At 43.3% G+C, this 16,827-nt stretch overlaps 1 protein-coding gene across 2 annotated transcripts in view; it reads left to right on the forward strand.

Annotated features, from left to right (window-relative positions):
* trrap (transformation/transcription domain-associated protein) overlaps positions 1-16,827 on the forward strand; it is a 216,545-nt gene that overhangs the window by 178,420 nt on the left and 21,298 nt on the right. For both annotated transcript variants that reach the window (XM_080747821.1, XM_080747822.1), the window contains exon 65: positions 2,270-2,531. In XM_080747821.1, coding sequence (XP_080603947.1) covers positions 2,270-2,531 — 262 coding nt within the window. The remainder of the gene's footprint in view (positions 1-2,269; positions 2,532-16,827) is intronic.

Here is a 16,827-nt window from a genome sequence, read left to right on the forward strand (position 1 = left end):
TACTAGGGCCCAAGTTGGAGGAGCCTTCATTATTTTATACTTTAATTATTGAAAAATTGCAGATATACAAGCTCACAGCACGGCACCGTATGTATTTTTTTAAGCGAACTTTTGTAACTAAAACTTTGCTCCTGAGGGGTCCCTGGAACAAAATATTTTGAGATGGGGGTCCTTCACATGAAAAAGTTTGAGCACCAGTTTGAGATAGATATTTTATTGATCCCCAAGGGGATATTCAGATATCCCATAGCGCATACATACAGGCATGTTAGTTAAAGGTGATACACCATGCATTTAAAAGTATTTATGTCATATTGTTTTTGTCCCAAAAACGTTTTTCAAAAGGTTTGAGTCTAAATTACCACTCCTGAATAGAGAGCCTCTCATTTTTTTTTGAAAAAAAAAAAAAGTTTTTTCTTCAAAAACGGCCGTTTATGACGTCACAAACGGCAGCAAATCTGGACAGCCTGTTTTGAGAACCCGTGGGATGCTTTTAACCTCCACCTTCCCAAAACCAGAGAAAGACACAACGGTCTGAAATGGGACTTTGTGAGGATAGAAGGTGCTAGTGGGACCCCAAAAAAAGGTTTTAAAATAGGAAAAGTGAATTTTCATGGTGTATCACCTTTAAAAAACACATCACAAAAAGAGGAGGGGACACAGGTTAAACACTGAGTGGGAATAAACATAAAAGACATTAAAACGCATTTAAAAGGTATCCTTGGGGATAATAAAAGTCCTTTGTTATTGCACAGACCCATAAATAACTAAAACCAAAATCATTCAAGCCCTCTGTCTGCAACATCACACACAAAAACAAAACTATTGTTACATTTCAGGAGGCTCAATTACCTGGTCCCTCACACACAATCACAAAGGAACACTCGCAAATTAAATGTAAAAGATTCTTTGTCAGCGTTTCAGATGCTGATGAGGGCCAGAAGGGCCTTCATTCCTATGATTGCTGCTGTGATAACGCATTAAAAAGAGCTAACAAATGTAATTTGTTAGTGCGGACGTTCCTTTGCCCAGAATTAATCAACGTTTTGTGAAACAAACACACGCGCACACACACACACACACACACACACACACACACACACACACACACACACGGTACATACTGTAGAGCAGTGTTTCTCAACCTTTTCAGGCCGCGACCCCCAAAATAATCATATTTTAACTGGGGACCCCCCATCCTGATGAGCACCAAGAGAAGAGAGACATTACATTTTGTATAACACGATCCTCTTGTGAAAATGTTCACAAATTCTGCCTCTAATAGGCCTATTTGACAATTTGGACAATGTTACATGTTACAAAGGTATTAAAAGTCCTTTAATTGTCACTTTATAAATGTGCAGATACCCTCTATACACTTATACTGCATTTTTTTTCTCTTTTTACTGTTGAGTTAGAAAACAGTGTTTCAAATTAATCAAATCATCTGGGGACCCCCCCAAAATAATTTGGTGACCCCCCCTGGGGCTCCCGACCCACAGGTTGAGAACCACTGCTGTAAAGAGTAGGGAAGAAAGAAATTGCCGTTGTGATGCGTTGTGAGCTTGTAGATCGGCATTTCTTTGTCTAAGAGATTTGGTAGAGTGAAAAAGTGACTGTATCAAGTACATTATTTACAGGTACGTTTGACCAATTATATAGGGTTTAAATGGTACCGGATATGCAGCTCGGCAAATAAAAGGTGAATTGATCCCAGTGCATGACGGAGGATAATTTCACGATAAATGTAAATCTCTGCGAGTGTTTTTTATCACGATAATACCGGTTATCATCCCATACCTAATAGACAGACTAGTATCTAGTAGGGCATTCACGAATAGTGATTTTTAGTGTTCGAATTATTCGACCACAAAGTATTTGAATAGTCGAATATTCGACAGGACTGGCCAAACTGGCCAAATATTAAGTTAGCAAGAGGCGAACATTGTGAAAATAGCCGATCTACATGCTCACAACGCCTTGCGTTGCGAGGCGCTGTGAGCATGTAGATCTGCTATTTTCACAATATTTATCTGCAGAACCGAGTCACATTAAATGTAATACCTACAATTCCAAGTGCTTGTCAGGGTGGGGGTCCCCAGTTCAAATATGTTTATTTTGGGGGTCACGGCCTAAAAAGGTTTGAGAAACCCTGGTTATAGAGTGTTTTTTATCACGATAATAACGATTATCATCCCATCCCTAATAGACAGACTAGTATCCAGGCATTTGCAACAGAATGACGTTTCTCTCTCTCTCTCCCTCCCAGGTCCTGAGACAGCTCCAGCAGGGCCTGGCCAAGTGCTACTCGGTGGCCTTCGAGAAGAGCGGCGCCGTCTCGGACGCCAAGATCACGCCGCACACGCTCAACTTCGTCAAGAAGCTGGTGAGCACCTTCGGCGTGGGCCTGGAGAACGTCTCCAACGTGTCCACCATGTTCTCCAGCGCCGCCTCGGAGTCGCTGGCCCGCCGCGCCCAGGCCACCGCCCAGGACCCCGTCTTCCAGAAGATGAAGGGACAGTTCACCACAGGTAGGGGGAGGGGATTTCTTAAAAATGACATTTTGTTTTTGTTTTACAATCTCGCAAATCATAGAACTGTGGTTCTTAAACTTTGAAATATGAAGGTCTCACCTTAACTCACTTAGTGCCAAACGACTTTCAGATCAACTATCTCACTATGGACTTCCCTGCCAAGCGACTAAAACATTTTTTTTTTTTTATTATTTTTGGACCCCATTAAATCTAGTAAACATGATTTCAATCGCGATTTTGCATGTTCCACCCCCATACAACCCCATCTTTCATACAGGGCAGCCATCTTTGTAAAACATAATGGCTATTTTCTCAAGAATGCCTGAACGGATTTCCAATCTGATTTTTTTGTTTGAAAGCTGTGAACAGCCTGCACAAACAATGGTGCATGATCTGTGCATGGGCGTGCATGATCTGTGCACTATAAATTACATGGAAGTCTATGGAGACTTATGGCAGGGAGATCCCAAAGAAGGCATATTTAAATGGCAGTAAATGTGTTAACTCATTGAGTGCCAATCCCGAACTAGTTCGGCTTTATTAGCGTATCGTAGTGTGCCGATCCCGAACAAGTTCGGCTTTAAAAAAAAAAAAAAAAAAAAAAAGTTTTTGAAAAAAAAATTTTTGAATTTTTTTTTTTTTTTTTTTGGACCCCATCAAATCTGGTGAACATGATTTCAATCGCGATTTTGCATGTTCCACCCCCATACAACCCCATCTAACATACAGGGCAGCCATTTTTGTTTACATTACATGTAAAACATAATGGCGATTATCTCAAGAATGCCTGAACGGATTTCCAATCGGATTTTTTTGTTTGAAAGCTGTGAACAAACTGCACAAATCCACTCCAATGCAATCCAGGATTGCATTGGATTTTTTAGAGCTCATTCTTCTCTGTTTTTTTCCCATGCATGAGGTGTGCAAGGTTTAATCATGGCTAAGTTGACGAAAATAAGGCTTCTAAAATGCTTGGTAGCCAATAGCTAACTTCAAGCTAACTTCATCCTCTTCCTGTACATGCACAAAGGAAAGTGTTCAGGCAAGTAGGGCTTGGGCTCGGGCTCCAGGTCTTGGGCATGCATTACCAGCATATCTCTATTATTCTCTGGTCACTGGGCGCCCTCTAGTGGTGATAGGCTGGCACTCAATGAGTTAAGATAATAAAATCAAGTGTAAAGTTGGTCAAAACCTCATCGAGATAACGTTGAGATACAAATGTCTTGACTCCAGTACTAGGTGAAATAGCGACATTTGCTGTGCCATTAATGGGAAGAGCAGATTCCGGAAGTGGCTTTATTTCCTGCGAACTAAACTAGCCCCTTGCTCAGTATGCATTGCGTTGTGATGCATTGTGGGAGGAATCTAGTGAACACTTTCACCTATAATGAACGACGCATGCCCAAGCTAGAGAGGCCCCAGGGCCCCATACTAAGAGGAGCCAAGAAGGAAAGGCAGGAAAGGATTGGACTGACAATCCTGATCATTGAGTGATTCGTACCGACAACCTTCCAGTCTCAAGCTTTGTTTTCTACTCTCTTGGTCAACTGCCATAGCTGGACCTACAAAGTAAAGTGAACAGCAACAATCTCCTGTTCAGGTTTTCCAATTATATTCATGAGTTCTGTTTAGTCCCATGGCCCTCGGTTCAATTCACCGTTTGTCAGCCTTCTGATTGGTCCCTGAGACTCCCTGACTGGCCAACCAGAAAAATACATTCACTTTTTGCAAGCGGGGGTGGAGTTCTGCAGTCGGAGAAAGTGGGAGCCGTCTTTCACCGGCTGTCCGCACTGCGGAGCACGGCCAGGCCGCTCGCGACCATAGCGTTTGCGATCATTGTAATGAATAAGCTTCAACAGACTAGTTCACATGGACCTTATCAATGGTCTAACTTGTTACGTTTGGGTACATATATTTTAAATGGGCAGAATTACGAAAAGCCAGCCTATTATGTGAGGAGAACATGGAGGAGAACAGATTATAGTTCTCCTCTTCCTACCCAAGATGCAATGCGCGATTTCTATTCTCTCTCTGATCCAGAGGATTAAACTAATTAAAACATATATTTTCGGGGGAAAATTACTGTTTTGCTATGTAATTACTGTACCTTTTTCTTCCCTTTGTATTAATATCACGTAGATGTGTTTTTTTTGGTACTTTATATAGCTGTAATGAGGCTATGAAGGAAAAAAAATCCCATCCACTTCCACTATAAAAGAATCTGCAATAGTGATTCTGTCCCACTGGGATTAAACAAATTAAAACATATATTTTCGGGGAAAACCCCTGTTTTGCAATGTAACTACTGTACCTTTGTCTTCCCTTTTTATTAATATCACCTAGATGTTTTTCCTTTGGTACTTTAAATTGCAATAATGAGGCTATGAAAGAAAAAAAAATCCCATTCACTGCCACTATAAAAACAATCTGCCCAGGGTTAATGTCCCGTCATAGTAACAGGGCAGAATGGGGCGGGATTTGCAAAAGCCTGAATTACGTTCCAGCTTCACCGGTAAAACTCTCCGAAAGCCTGTCACGGACACCAAACTTCCGACAGCCAATGCCAAGCAGATGTTGTTTTCAAGTAGAGAATATGTTTTGTGAATTATTTGACACAACGAGCGTTGAAACAGGTGGGCATGAGACTGTGTAGCAGTCGAAACAAAGCCACATGTGATCCCAGACATCAGAATGAACACACCAGCAAACAGCAACAGCGTGCGTTACGTCTCAAAACGCAGATGAAGGCCTGAGTAGCCGTCGGTCAGAGACTGCTAAATGTTGATAGCCTTATCTTAAATGTTGAGACAACAGACTGATGCAGGGACTCCATGGATTCTACTGCTAGCCTCATTTGGGGGATGTGTAACTGTATTGTTTAGTTTTGGGGCAAAGTTACCTGCACAGGGAACTGCTCATTGTAAGAACTATACAGAACAGCAACGGTGGTGTTCCACTATTTAACCAGGCGATTTGCATTGAGTGGCTATACTAGTGGCTGTAGTCAGACAGCCTCGGCTGTGTAGGATTCGGGATGTATGCATGAATGTCGATCTATCTTTCTCTCTCTGTGGTGTGTGTGTGTGCGTGTGTGTGTGCGTGTGTGCGTGCGTGCGTGCGTGCGTGCTATGGGGTTGAATTACAGTATATACAAATTCCACTGCCTTGCTAATCCCAGACAATCCCCTCTGAATTTGCCTTTGTATAAAATAAGGATGCAAGGGTGAAAGGGTGACATGAATTTCCAAATCAGTTCTACATCGTTCCCACACAGTAGGGCATTCACGAATAGTGATTTTTTAGTATTCAAATTATTCAACCTCAAAGTATTCGAATAGTCGAATATTCGACAGGACTGGACAAACTGTCAAATATTAAGTAAGCAAGAGGCGAACATTGTGAACATTTTTCACAATATTTTCACAATATGTATCTGCGGATCTGAGTCACAGTAAATGTAATACCTACAATTCCAAGTGCTTGTCAGGGTGGGGGTCCCCAGTTCAAATATGTTTATTTTGGGGGTCATGGCCTAAAAAGGTTTGAGAACCCCTGGTATCGAGGGGCATTGGCAACTCATTCTTATGACTTCCTATCTAGCCAAGCTTTATAAACTATAAGAAAGAAAAAAAAAAGGTGAATATTCGACTTCGGTGAACAACGTTGAATAGTGACTTTGATATTCGAATATTTGGTGAATGCCCTACCACACAGTAAATTATATTACAAGCATTTGTCCTAATTCATTGTCCATGGAGCAGAATGTGAATGTGACGCATCACAGATTTGGCTCCGTTTTTCTGGTTAATGGCAGACAGCAGTGAACAGTCTTTGATCCATTACAAATCATGCCAGGCAAATCGGGTTAGCATATTTTGACAAATGTACTGCATAAAACCAACCGGACAGGTGGCGCTCCAGCTAAACGAAGGGCCCTAGTTGTGTTTTTGCAAAGGCGCGCGTCTGTTTTCCTGCATTACATAAGGGAGTTGAACCGCGGTTCACTGGCCTCTGGTTTAACCCATTCAGAACGGGTACACATTTTGTTTATCATTATTTTATGATTTAACTATTGAAAAATAGCAGATATACAAGCTCACAGCGCGGCACCGAGTGCCGCGCTGCGAGCTTGTAGATCTGCTATTTTTGAAAAATCGTGAAAATTAGAATTTTTGACCCGATTCTATAAGTGTCTTTTGAATCCTTCTAAGATTTTTGGAAAAACCCTATGTTTCTATGTCAGCAATCTGGCCAGCCATCGTCAAAGAAAAGGTCCTTTTCACTTAACTGGAGCTCAGTTAGTCTGTTCTTGAGAGACTACTATGTCAGTGGGCGTGGTGCTCAAACCTTTTCATGTGAAGGACCCCCAAACTGATATTTATTTGGCCACGGACCCCCATTTCAAAATATCTAGTTCCAGGGACCACCCCAGAAGCAAAATTTGAGTTACAAACGTTCACTTTGAAAATACATTTCAAAGATTTGCACACATTTTCACGACTTTTTCAAAAATAGCAGATCTACAAGCTTGCAGCGCGGCACTCGGTGCCGCGCTGTGAGCTTGTATATCTGCTATTTTTCACTGGTTAAAGCATTCAATCATTTCTAGGCCTAAATGGGTTAAACAAGGAATGTCTGCTGCGCCCAGCGTCCAGTGTTCAAATAAACCTCTCCCCTGGCTCCTGTCCACTCCTTGTGACTGTACACACACACACACACACACACACACAGAAATACAGGCACACATACACATATGCATGGTATAATATACACATATATGCAATGCATGCATATACCAGTGGTGGAAAATGTTTTACCCAAGTAAAAGTGCGGAATTCAAAATGTACTTGAGTGAAAGTATGAAAGTGTTGGCATCAAAATGTACTTAAAGTACCAAAAGTAAAAAGTAATCATTATGCAGAATGTCCCATTTCAAGTTCGCAAACTAGCAGATCTACAAACTCACAATGCAATGCATTCATTGTGAGCTTGTAGATCGGCTATTTTCAAATGGCCGACATGTATATAGGGCTGAAGTTGTTAATGTATGATTGTAATAATAATCAAGATCTACAAAGTAATTAGTAGCTAAAGTTTTCAAATAATTGTAGTGGAGTAAAGGTACAACATTTGCCTCCGAGATGTAGTGGAGTAGAAGTAAAAGTATTTTAATCGGAATCACTCAAGTAAAGTACAAATGACTCAAAAGTGTTCTTAAGTATAGCACTAGTACATGTACTTAGTTACTTTACACCTCTGGCATATACAGACACGAACACACGTACGCACGCACGCACGCACGCACACACACACAGTGTTTCTCGGTCCACCTCCCCACCACCTCTCCTCTCCAGGCACGTGCACACATAGACATCAAAGGGGGCTTGAGCCCCTGCCCTTTTATCAGTCTGTAAAAAGTGCCCTCTCCAGACCATGAATGCAGTTTTCACTCCAGACCATGAATGCAGTTTTCACTATGGTGAAAGAAATGCAAATGCCCTCTTTCCATGCCATACCTGAAGGCCGCATTCAAGAGAATTGCCTTGTCCAAACTCTCCTGAACTTGAAAGCAGCATTGTCTCCAGTATTGACTTGATAATGCTTAGTTAAGGGTGGTATCAAAAATAGCCGACCTCCAGCCAGCGCGACGTGTTGTGAGCTTGGAGGTCGGCTATTTTCGATATTTCCACCAAAAGGCCCCTTAAGAAATGTCTGCCCCCGGCCTCTCTAACATTCTCTGCCCGTCTCCTCTCCTCTCCTCTCCTCTCCTCTCCTCTCCTCTCCTCTCCTTGCTCCCTCCCTCCGCACTTCTCCTCTCCTCTCCTTGCTCCCTCCCTCCCTCCCGCACTTCTCCTCTCCTCTCCCCTGTGCTTTTCCCCTCCGCTGGTCACGAGAGTGGCCAATAGCGGTAATGTGCTTGGCCCTGGGATGGAGGTTCAGGGAGAGAATGAGAAGCAGCTAGAGGGAGAAGCAGTAACTGACTCTGAAGTGTGGTGAACGGGGGGGGGGGGGGGGGGGGGCTGCAGCAAAGAGTCGAAGCACAGCGGGAGGCACACACGATTTAACCACATGAATCCTAGCGTCCCTTAAGCCCCCTTTTTAGACTGACATGGCCCAACACCACTCCACTCCACACGGCCCACTTGTGCCAGGTTTTCCACCACAAGGACCTGGGTAGATTGGTGTGAAAGAGGTACATCCAATCTAGAGTAGGTCTGAGCTAGGCCAAGCAGGGCCAAACACTTCATAATGACATGATCACTCACTGACTTTTCATTTAAACCACCAGGATATAGTTGTAATACATGATAATAGATTATATTGTATTATAATCACAGTTGTAAACCATTAGTGTATTATAATTTAGGATAGTTGTAATACAAATGTATTTTGTATTATAATCACAGTTAAAAGGGTTCATTCATAATCAGTGCCCATACCCTAGGTGTGGTTTGGCGAAAGGGCCTTTCTGTGTGGAGTCTGCATGTTCTCCCTGTGTCCCTTAGAGTAGGTACCCTCACAAAAATACATTCTGTAGTCCTGGTCTCTATACTGCCTCCCCCTGGCCAGCCAGGGCGCCTGATTGAGGGGAAAGGAACTGGTTGGAATAACGTGTTCTTCCCACGCGCCACGTCCTACCAATTGTCAGGTGAAAAGAAGCGTCTTGGACTCCTCACGCATGGGGGGAAGCATGAGGTCAGTTGTTGCTCTCCCTATGTCGGCAGAGGGAGTGAAATAGAAGTAGGATGGCAAGCTAGCAGGGATGAGACAATGAGCATCGTGGGACAGGTCAGGCGCGGCATTGGTAGCCAGTAATAATCGTGAGAGAATGACGAATGATGAACAGACACGCCAACGATGGCAGAAGCCAGCGTTGCGACGATGCGTCTTAGCAGATTCTGCTGTGCCAGCTCTGCAGCAGGGCCTCACCACTTCACCTGCCGTCCGTCGCTACTCAGCTGTGCCCAAAGTGAAGGGGGAAATAGTGAGCCGTGGGATAGGAGTAGGGATGGGACGATAAGCGATATTATCGTTTATCGTGATAAAAAAACACTCTCGATAATCGTATCGTGGAGATTACATTTTTCGTGATATCGTCCTCCGTCATGCACTGGGATCAATTCACCTTTTATTTGCCGAGCTGCATATCCGGTACCACTTAAACCCTCTATAATTTGTAAAAGGAACTTATAATATACCGGTACATACTTGATACAGTCTTTTTTCACTCTCTATCAAATGTCTTGGCCAAAAAATAGCCAATCTTGTGAGCTTGTAGATCTGCTATTTTTTTTGGCAAATGTTCCACCCCAAGATAATGGATTTTGATTATTGCGATAATATCGTATGTCGCGATTTCTTTTGTCACAATAATCGTGATATGACATTTTCATATCGTCGCATCCCTAGATAGGAGAGGATAACCAAACGGCCCTCCAGTGCAGAACAAGCGGGGCTTTGCGGAGATAGACTGATCAGCCATGCCGAGACCCCCTCCACACACACACACACACACACACACACACACGCACACACACACACCCAACTACCTCCCCGCCCCTTCTGTTCCCCCTTACCACGCCAGTGGCTCTAGTGCTTCCACAGGGTTTGTGGGCCGGAAAATATGGCATTCAAATCCAATTACGGTGAATGCTATTTGCATGACTTACTGTTTTAGCTCTGGATCTGGTCCAGGCCCTTTGTCAGGAGAACATTCTCTGGGGAGGGAAGGAAAAGAAAAACACACACACACAAAACTAAATATATTGACAATTTCGTAAATAAAAAACTAGACTAAAATGTCAGGGAGGGACAAGTGGAGAAAAGATCCAGTAGAACTAAAAGACATGTCATTTTATGTTTGGTTGCGCTCGAGTGTTGCGTTCTGAAAATATAAGATCGAAGCGTTGTGAGCTTGTAGATCGGCTGTTTTCAGCATGCATTCAAGTGTAAAATCAGGCATTACGACGCCGACGCCGCCATACATTTCTTTGTTATGGCCGGGGATCGAACCCCAACCTCCCAGTCTCAGGGCAGACACTCTAACCACAAGGCCACTGAGCAAGTCAACTAAAACTAGACTAAAACATTTCAGATGACTAAAATATGACTAAAACTAAATGTTATTTTATTCAAAAGACCATGACTAAAACGAAATAATATGTATCCGTAATGGTTTACTTTGGGGGAAAACAAACTATAATTCTCTGATGGAGAACAACCTGGCCGTATGAAAACGGCTCGTTCCACGGCCTGGCTTAAATAAAATCTTAGCACCCTCTGTGGCTGGTCAATATTGAGCATGGGGCAGTCAACTAGGTGTGGTTGTTGTTCCGCAAAGAAAGGGGCTTGGGGGAATAACTGCCACACACTCGCACACCTGGGGAGCTGACCGGTACAATTACTGTTGTTGTACTGCCTGGTCACTGAGCAGCTCTACTGAAGCAGAGGGCGTGTCTCGCGCCAGGGCACTTGGCACACGACAATAAGTAATTCAGTTATTCAGGCTGGCAGCACAACGACAATCCTTCCCCTCCTTTATACTCGAAACTCTTGCGTGGAAACGGCGCTGATCAAAATCAGAGCACACGGCGTACGAGAGGCTTGCGGGATTGAATTCCTGATGCAAGTCACAACCCATAATGCAGCGAACATATTGTGATGAGCTGCAGCAATAACAGCGGAAGTAGGGAAAATGGAGCCAGGTGGCTTTCTATTTTAGAATAAAGCCCCCAGGACACACACACACCTTCTGCTTCCATTTCTGCAAAGCCCAGTTGTGTCGTCTGTTATAATGAAGCCGTAGAAATGGCAGCATGTAAAAAAAAAAGGCCTCGCTACTTCAAACCTTTTCCACCGCTCCCTGAGTGTGCCCTTCCCTAATACATTAAATAAGCCCTTTAAAGCAGCCAATGTACCTTTGTCTGTGTGTGTGTGTGTGTGTGTGTGTGTGTGTGTGTGTGTGTGTGTGTGTGGGTGTGGGTGGGGGGGGTAATATGCCTGCCCATATTTCACCAGCCACGAGAGCACAAGAGGGAGGGGAGAGGGGGGTATTGAAATGGTCTTGGGAAATTTGCAAACTGGCAACAATTCAGGCACATAAAAGTGTATATGAACTACAAATAGAATAACCTAGGCATTGCTCCAGACCTCCAGGGCTATGAGTCTCTGCAATACTGTCAGTCCTTTAAACAGTGCAGTCAAGTGTATGTGAACTATACTGTACATTACAATTGCTACATATAATGTAGAAATTATACATGAATCATGTCTATGACATATATTGCAGACTCAAGTACATACCATGTAATAATTAGGATGAATATAGTCTAATAGATTTTTCCTTCTAGATTGGATGAAATCCTCTTAGTCCTTGCTTTGGGTCTTACAAACATCTTCTCCTCTCTGCCTACCTGTAGGGCTGTCACGATTATGACATTTCACATGACGATTAATTGTCACTCAAATAAGAGCGATCAACGATTTAATTGTGTTTTTGTCGTTTAATTGGCTTTTAGGCTTTGAAGTTGCACATGGCAATTATGACACATAACTTAAATATACAAAGAGATTACTGACATATTTGACAACTTCATACAGTACTTAAAAAAAAGAACATTTATAGTGGGAATAGCCGATCTACAAGCTCACAACGCGTCGCATCGTGACGCGTTGTGAGCTGGTAGATCGGCTATTTCCATCGGCTATTTCCACGACTTTTTTAAAGCATTTGAAACTATTAACATTTCTGAACATGGAAACGATTATCACCATCATGCCAAATAATTGCGATTACCTCAAATAATTGCAATTAGACGATTACGTAACAATTGTGACAGCCCTACCTACATTCCTTCCTTCCTACTCACCTAGCTTCCGCGCATCCCTCCTGCCAGCTTTCTCATCCTCGACTCTCTCCTCTGTCCACATCCTAACTGCATGTCCCTCCCACGGTGCGTGCAGCGTTGCCGCTGATGGCCCTTGTAAACCCTGTGCTTACTCTAATGGTGCTGGGCTCGGGTCCAGGGCTGTTGCACTCGACATTCACATTATGAGCCATTACACCTCCCGGTAGTTTCCCACTGTCCTCCCTCCTGGCCACGCAGTCAACAGGGGTCAGGTTAAAACCCATTTAGGCCTAGGATTATTGACTGCTTTAACTATTGAAAAATAGCAGATATACAAGCTCACAGCTTGTATATCAAGCTCACAGCGCGGCACTCGGTGCCGCGCTGTGAGCTACTTAAAAGCGACCATTTGTAACTCAAATATTTACTTCTGGGTGGTCCCTGGAACAACATATTTTGAGATGGGGGGTCCGTGGCCAAATACCTGTAATTTTGGGGGTCCTTGACATGAAAAGGTTTGGGAACAGCATGATTTAGGGAAAGGATTTAGAAGTCGGGTCAAAAATCGGGTCAAAGATATTCAAAGACTTGCACTCATTTTCACGATTTTTCAAAAATAGCAGATCTACAAGCTCGCAGCGCGGCACTCGGTGCCGCGCTGTGAGCTTGTATATCTGCTATTTTTCTAAAGTTAAAGCATAAAATAATGGTTAAAGTGGTTACAATCTAACGCGACTCGGGCGCGTTCCAGGTATTTGAGAGTTAAGACGGACAGACGGACACAAAAGTGAGACCGGGTGCACGGCCGCTCAGACGCGCTCACTCACAGGCTTTAAGTGTGTGGCTAATGCCTGTGTGTCTCCCGCACGTGCACTCACACACGCACACACCCATGCATCCTTCATTAACGTCTCCCTGTTGCTGTACTCGCACCATCTAAGATAGGGGTTCTCAACTTTTTCAGTCCGCGACCCCCAAAAACTTGGAATCCACTTGGAATTGTTGGAGTTGGCATTACATTTAGTTTGACTCGATCGGTTCCATTGTGAAAATAGCAGATCTACATGCTTACAGCGCCTCGCATCCGGAGATGTAGATCTGCTATTTTCACAATTGACGCCTCTAATATTTGACAATTTTGCCAATGTTTAACCAGAGATACTAAAAAGGTCTTAATAGTCCTTAAATTGTCTCTTTAGAAATGTGCAGATACCCTGTATACACTTATACTGTATGTTGTTCTGTTTACTGCAAAGTGAGAAAACAATGTTAAAGGAGTAGTACACCCCCAGAATTACTTTTTTTCTATTGATTACTCATGCCATGGAGACTTGCGTTCAATAATATTTTTTTGTGTTTGGTAACATTCCTAAGACAATAATGTCATTACAATAAACTCACCCCCATTGATTCCGGATGGGGACCCGAATGCATTTGGGTCCCCATCCAAAATCAATGCGGGTACATTTACTGTAATCAATTTTTTCCTATTTGTCTTACGATTGCGACAAATACAAAGGTATTTGTAAAATTATTATTGAGCTCAAGTCTCCATGGCGTGAGTAATCAAAAGACTACTACTCCTTTACTCCTTTAGCCCATAAGCTAAACATCTGAGGACCCCCCCAAAATAATCTGTGGACCCCCATGTCGGGGTCTCGACCCACAAGTAGAGAACCACTGATCTAAGAGAATCTGGTCCATGCCTGCTGAGGGAAACTGCAGGAGTGTGTATGTGTCTGTATATTATAGCCAGCGAGAGAGGGGAACTATCAGCGTGGAGGATGTTATTTTCAGCCCCCGACGCTGACCTCCGTGCTCTCAGCTAGCGGGGGAGGCGCCTCTGTGCTGAGGAGAGGCGAGAGAGAGAGCGCGGGATGCTAGAAAACTATCTCGGTCGCTCTTTGACCTGTGAACGGCTTGACGGTGGAAGGGAGGAAGGGTCAGCCTCTGGACCAATGATCTGGACGTGGGCTAGTTCTATAGGGACTGTTCTCTCTCTGATGTTTATTTCTGTGTGTGTGTGTGTATGTGCAGGGGCGTCACAATGGGGGGGGGGGGGGGGGGGGAGTGGGACTGAGTTACTAGGGCCCAAAGTGGAGGGGGCCTTAATTATTTTATACTTTAGCTATTGAAAAATAGCATACGAGTGCCGCGCAGTGAGCTTGTAGATCTGCTATTTTTGACAAGTCGTGAAAATGTGTGCAAATCTTTGAATACCGTAAATCACCAATTAGTAGCCCGGGCGTTTATTTCGCAAAATGGGGTCGGACCCCGGGCGCTTAAAAGGGACCAGGCGGCTATTGGTAACAGGCTTTTATTTATTTTGGCACTGGCCAGTACTGGGCCATTATTTGGTTAATTTTTCTTTCTCAAACTATATAATAGTAATAATAATCAAAATGTTATAATAAATGTTATAATTATAATTATTATTATTATTTTAATTGTTATGAACACCCAGAAAATAGCACATTGCGATCTATTAGACCAAACCTCATTTAAAAAATATCTAGAGTGTATGAAAGCCTTTTAAAACATATATACTATTATTTATACTAAGGGAATCTTTCTCCAAAATAATCAATTACCGCATGCCAGCAAATCTAGGTCTGTAGTCAACGAGTCAACGACCCAATTAGCGCAGAAGTCCTGCAGCTGGTGCTGGACTGGACTCGCTGACGCTGAACACTGAACAGCTCCACTATCCTGACATTAAAATATTATGGTATTGCATTATGATTAAGCCTTCTGCATTCCCCTTGAACCTCAAAATAATGGATTACTTCTTCAAAATGCAGACTGGATAAAAAGAGGCAGCAACAGTAGGTAATGATTTATTATTTATTGTCTTTATTGGCCAGTCTTTCTCCATCACAACGTTTTGCCATTAAAGTAGGCCTACTCACGCAAACTTTGCATTGTAGCAACGTTTTAGACAGTAATGAATGATGGTCAGTGCGCAGAGAGGTGGCAGACTCCTTTTTTCCTCTCTCTTTTTTTGGTGTCCTTTGGCAATCTGTTCCCCCGAGTGCGTCCTGCGCGTCATGGTAGCGCAGCACTGGGCTGGGCACCATACATTTGGCTTAGAGTTAGAAGTGTCTGTCCACAGGGCTGTGAGCTTGTAGATTTGCTGTTTTCAGCGCACTATACCGTCATGCAACATATGACCCGTAGCAACGCACAGCGAGTGCGGTGCGTTGCGACGTGCTGTCACAGCACTGCTGTGAGCTTGTAGATTTGCTGTTTTCAGCGCACCACTGCCATGCAACATAAATGACCAGTTAAGTTAAATAAATAGCAAATAATACCAAACAACCAAACAAATAATAGCCCGGGCTCTTACATAAAACCTAATAGGGATAATATTAATTGCAAATAACGGCCCAGGCGCTTATACGAACCTTGCGCTTATTTGAAACAGGCGTTTATTGCGCAAAATGGGGTCAGACCCCCGGCGGATATATGGAACCCCGGCGGCAGTTTGCCACCGGGCGATTAATTGGTGATTTACGGTATATGTATTTTTTAAGCAAACATTTGTAACTCAAATTTTGCTTCTGGGGGGGGGGGGGGGAGGGTCCCTGGAACTAAACATTTTGAGATGGGGGTCCGTGGCCAAATACATATCATTTTGGGGGTCCTTCACATGAAAATGTTGGAGCACCACTGACATAGAAACATAGGTTTCTCAAAAAACCTTAGAAGGATTTGAAATATTCTAAGACATTCGAAGAATGTTCACGATTTTTCAAAAATAGCAGATCTACAAGCTCGCAGCGCGGCACTCGCCGCGCTGTGAGCTTGTATATCTTGTTAAAGCACAAAATGTGAGTGAATCCTTGTACCCAGGGCCCAGAATTTGGTGCGACACCCCTGTGTGTGTGTGTGTGTGTGTGTGTGTGTGTGTGTGTGTGTGTGTGTGTGTGTGTGCGGTGCGTGTGTGTCTGTGCGTGTGTGCATGCGCTCTTGAACTTCTATCATTGCGAGGTCCACGTGGACACAAAGCATAGAGGAAGAATATTAAGAAGCAATATTTTGAATCCTCCCCTTGCGTGAGAGGCTTTTTAAAGGCGTTGGGGTTAGGGCACGGTTTGAGGCTCAAGGTTAAGGGTCAGAGTAGCTTTGTAGAAGTGAGTTTATGAGTTGAAAAAGGTTAAAGAATTTAATAATTCAGTGAAATGTCCTCGCAGACCGGACCAGCAGGCAGGGGCAGTGCTGGAGGTTGCTATGCTTTTCAACGAGTTAAAAATAAAATGAGTTGGTTTGCCTCATGCAGCAGATACCCAAAATGATGTGGGGTTGCAAATTATGGCAAATAAAACAAAGGTCAGAAGACGTAAAATATATACAGTATGTATATTTAGTCTTGGTTTTAGTCATCATAGCTTAGTTTTTATTAAGTTCTGAAAAAGGGTAGTCGACGAAAGAAATTTGCCATAGTT

This window comes from Nannobrachium achirus, assembly GCF_963921795.1.
Source record: "Nannobrachium achirus genome assembly, chromosome: 18".
NCBI classification, from domain to species: Eukaryota; Metazoa; Chordata; class Actinopteri; order Myctophiformes; family Myctophidae; genus Nannobrachium; species Nannobrachium achirus.